Raw genomic sequence first — 3,285 nt, 5'->3', positions numbered from 1 at the left:
AGCACCTCCCCCACCACGCTGACGGAGCTGAGAGCCTCCAGCCATTGCTTCAGGGGGACCAGGTCGCAGGTGCAGTCCCAAGGGTTGAGTTTTAGGTCGATCTGGACGATGGCATGGAGATGTTCCAACACCCCGGCCACCGGTAGAGCCAAGAAATGGTTGTTACGGAGGTTGAGGCGGGCCAAGGGGGGGCCAGCGGAGGCGTAAGGAGGTGCCAGCGAAGGCGTCGGTGGGAAGGGTGCGGAGTAAGTTGTCGTTGAGGAAGAGCAGCTTCAAGTTGGGCATGAGGCTGAAGGCCGCAGGCTGGATTTCCCTGATCAGGTTGTACTCGAAGTACAGGTAATGCAAACTCTGCAGGCCCCGGAACATGCCCGGAGTGAGCCGCTCGATGTCGTTGCCATTCAGGTACAGGCTCTTGAGATTCGGCAGGTTGATAAAAGCCCCATCCTGCACGTAGGAGATCCGGTTGTTCCCCAGGTGTAAGAGATCCAAGGAAGAAAAATTCCAGAAATCGGAGCGGTAGATTTTCTGGATCAAATTCCCGCTCAAGTACAGCTTCTTGGCGTTCAAGGGCCTGGGAAGGAGCTCGGAGATGTTGTGAAACCCTCGCTCCTTGCAGTTGACCGTCAGGCCCAGGTCGTTGATGTGCAAACTACAAGAGCACCCAGTAGGGCAGATGATGGGGATGGGGGGCCGGGTCTGGTAGGCAGCCACGGGCGGTTGGTTTGGCCCAGGGTACAGGCCCCGGGATGTCGGGGGAGGCCGGGGCACCCTGGGCTGCTTGGTGGGTTTGGGCTGCTTGTTAGATGTTTTGTACTCAACAGAGGAAGCAGTGAAATGGAAGGAGGACAGCATGGAGGAAGGCTTCGTAGGCCATGCATTCTCCTTGCTGGACGACAGCTGAGGGATGCCCAGGCTGGCTTCCACCTCGGAGTCGGACAGCATAGGACAGAGCTTACTTCTTTTGATTTCCCGCAGGTCCTTCCCATGGAAGTGGAAGGGGGTCTCACAGGTGATGTCCCCCACCAGGGCAGTGTAGGGGATGCGTTCCAGCCAGCTCTTCAGCTGCACGATCTCACACGTACAGTTCCATGGGTTCTCCTCCAGCTGGATCTCCATCAGGCTCCTGCCTATATGGTCCAACATCCCACGGTACGAAAGGACTTTTAGCCGGTTCCCACGCAAGTCCAAGTGGGTTAAGGACACAGACTTAAATAAGTTGGTGGGAAGCATGGGGATGAGATTGTCATTTAGGATAAGGACCCTCAATTTACTGAGGTTTCGAAATGCCCCGCTTTCAATCCGTTTAATGACATTGTAATCTGCCTGCAGATATTCCAGACTTTCCAAACCCAGGAAAGTGTCATTTCGGAAAATGTCCAATTTGTTTTCGTGCAAATACAACCTCTTCAGAACTCGGAGCCCATTAAAAGCCCCTGTCTGAATGTCCTGCAGTGCATTGTTCCCAAGGTTAATAGACACAGCATTGTTCAAGTGAAGAAAACTGTTGGTGTACAATTTCCTCATGGAATTCCTCTGCAGATAAAGTTTAAAAGGTCTCGACCATGACTCTGTTATCTGACTAATATTTATAAATCCTTTGTTGTCGCAATGTATATGGAAAAGGCTCTCCTTCACTTCACAGTAACATGGATCAAAGCAGGGCTCATCGAGTTCCTCCGAGTCCTCTATCAAGGGAATTGGTGTAGTCCATGCTAGAGCAATTGTGCTTAGAAGAATTATCCACAACATCCTTCCTTTATGAAGCGTCTCTGCCGTGGAAGGTTTCATCATTTGTTGATGTTTACAAAACTGCAACTGGAAGAAAAATGCAAATTTCAGTATTTCTGTCCTGCACCCCTCCTTTTACTAAGCCCCTACCTGCTAGACTTGGGTTAGGCTCCTGCAAAGTTCAGCAATTGTTGGGCAGACGTTCACAACCAACTCCAGGGGTGTCGGGTGGGCGAGCCTTGCCCTGATTTATGCTTAAGAGGCGTTAGAAGGTTTAATCACGCGATATCAGCCTCCCTTATCCCCCCATTTGGTAAGTGCCACCTATAAAGGGGACAGCACGACAGCACATGCAGACAACACAGCAACATGAGCACACAGGCTGAGCGTGTTGCGTCTTTACATGTTTTCAAGAACTACATGTTTGTCAGAACTACACATATTTCATACTTGCTTGCAATTTTAGCTTTGTAGCTATCACTGCCTGCATTGACTATGGGGGAAAATACCAGCGGGTAGAATTCTCCAGCGTCACACTACATCTTTCATACATGCAAACTCCCAAAGTTGTTGAATCTCAGTCCTTGAATCTCTCTCCCTCCCGGCTCAATATATTCCATACGTAAGTTCAAAGGAATGTGCAAGGTTTGCTGATGTCCCTGGCAAAATGCTTCCCTTCAGAAATCCCCACAATACCTTTAAAATAGTAAACGGTTAACAACCCTGATTTAAAAGAACCCCTTTCAAACGCGACGATGAATTAATGCAACTGGTATATTATCAGATAAATACATACCACATATTAGTAATTTTAGCTGATTAAAGCATTTAGAGATGATTAATCTTTCTAAAGCACATGCCCATGCGATCAGCAGATCTAAAGGGAAGTGACAGCTAAAGAGCTACCTAGGATTGAAACGCTCAGCCTGCCTTGGATTAGGGTATTTTGTGCCCCCAGGACCAAGCAGGAGACCCGGTTAAAAAGCTGAAAGTGGAAGAAAAAATACCTTGACACTTACCAGCTGATAAATTATCTATCCTACTATATACGTTTCCGAATGAAGACACCATTCTTCTCCAATCAGATGAAAATAATACTGTACTAATGAGATGCAGCTCCTTCAACATATGGTTTTACCCTTCCTTTCACCAGATATTTTAAATTCGTGGGCACAGAGAAATGCTAAGGATGGTAATAATAACCGGGGTGATGCAGCCTTCCTTGAATCACTGAAATGCCCATTAGAATTATTCGGAACGATTGTTGCTTTTAGTCTTAGTCTTTCGATAGAAAAGGTCCTTTTTGCCTTCCTAGTGTAAGAACTAGAAAATTTTGCCCCCCATTCACAAACTTAAGAGCAGTCAGATGCATTTAGGGGAGAGAAATGCCAGAGGAACAGAAAACCTTAGGATCAACTTGCAAATGAAACCCTCCCCTGTGGGAAAGAGATGGTTGGAAGCATGAAAAGAGAGATACCCTCTGCAATTAAAATCAGCATCTAATTGGGAAGAAAGGAGAGAGATGAGATATTGCAGTATCGGTCTCTCTGTCTC

General features: G+C 47.6%; 1 protein-coding gene across 1 annotated transcript; it reads right to left on the bottom strand.

Annotated features, from left to right (window-relative positions):
• Positions 1-14: 14 nt before the first annotated feature.
• On the bottom strand, positions 15-3,054 carry SLITRK3 (SLIT and NTRK-like family, member 3; the record flags this gene model as incomplete). Its single annotated transcript, XM_010073585.1, is given in 4 exon segments — positions 15-206; positions 208-885; positions 928-1,812; positions 2,528-3,054. Coding segments are annotated over 3 exon segments (1,737 nt in total), but the record flags the coding sequence as incomplete, so codon positions are not given.
• Positions 3,055-3,285: the final 231 nt, after the last annotated feature.

This window comes from Pterocles gutturalis, unplaced genomic scaffold (genome assembly GCF_000699245.1).
Source record: "Pterocles gutturalis isolate BGI_N339 unplaced genomic scaffold, ASM69924v1 scaffold25966, whole genome shotgun sequence".
Classification (NCBI taxonomy): Eukaryota; Metazoa; Chordata; class Aves; order Pterocliformes; family Pteroclidae; genus Pterocles; species Pterocles gutturalis.
The sequence above is the reverse complement of the archived record's forward strand: the minus strand, read 5'-3'. Positions and strand labels throughout refer to the sequence as shown.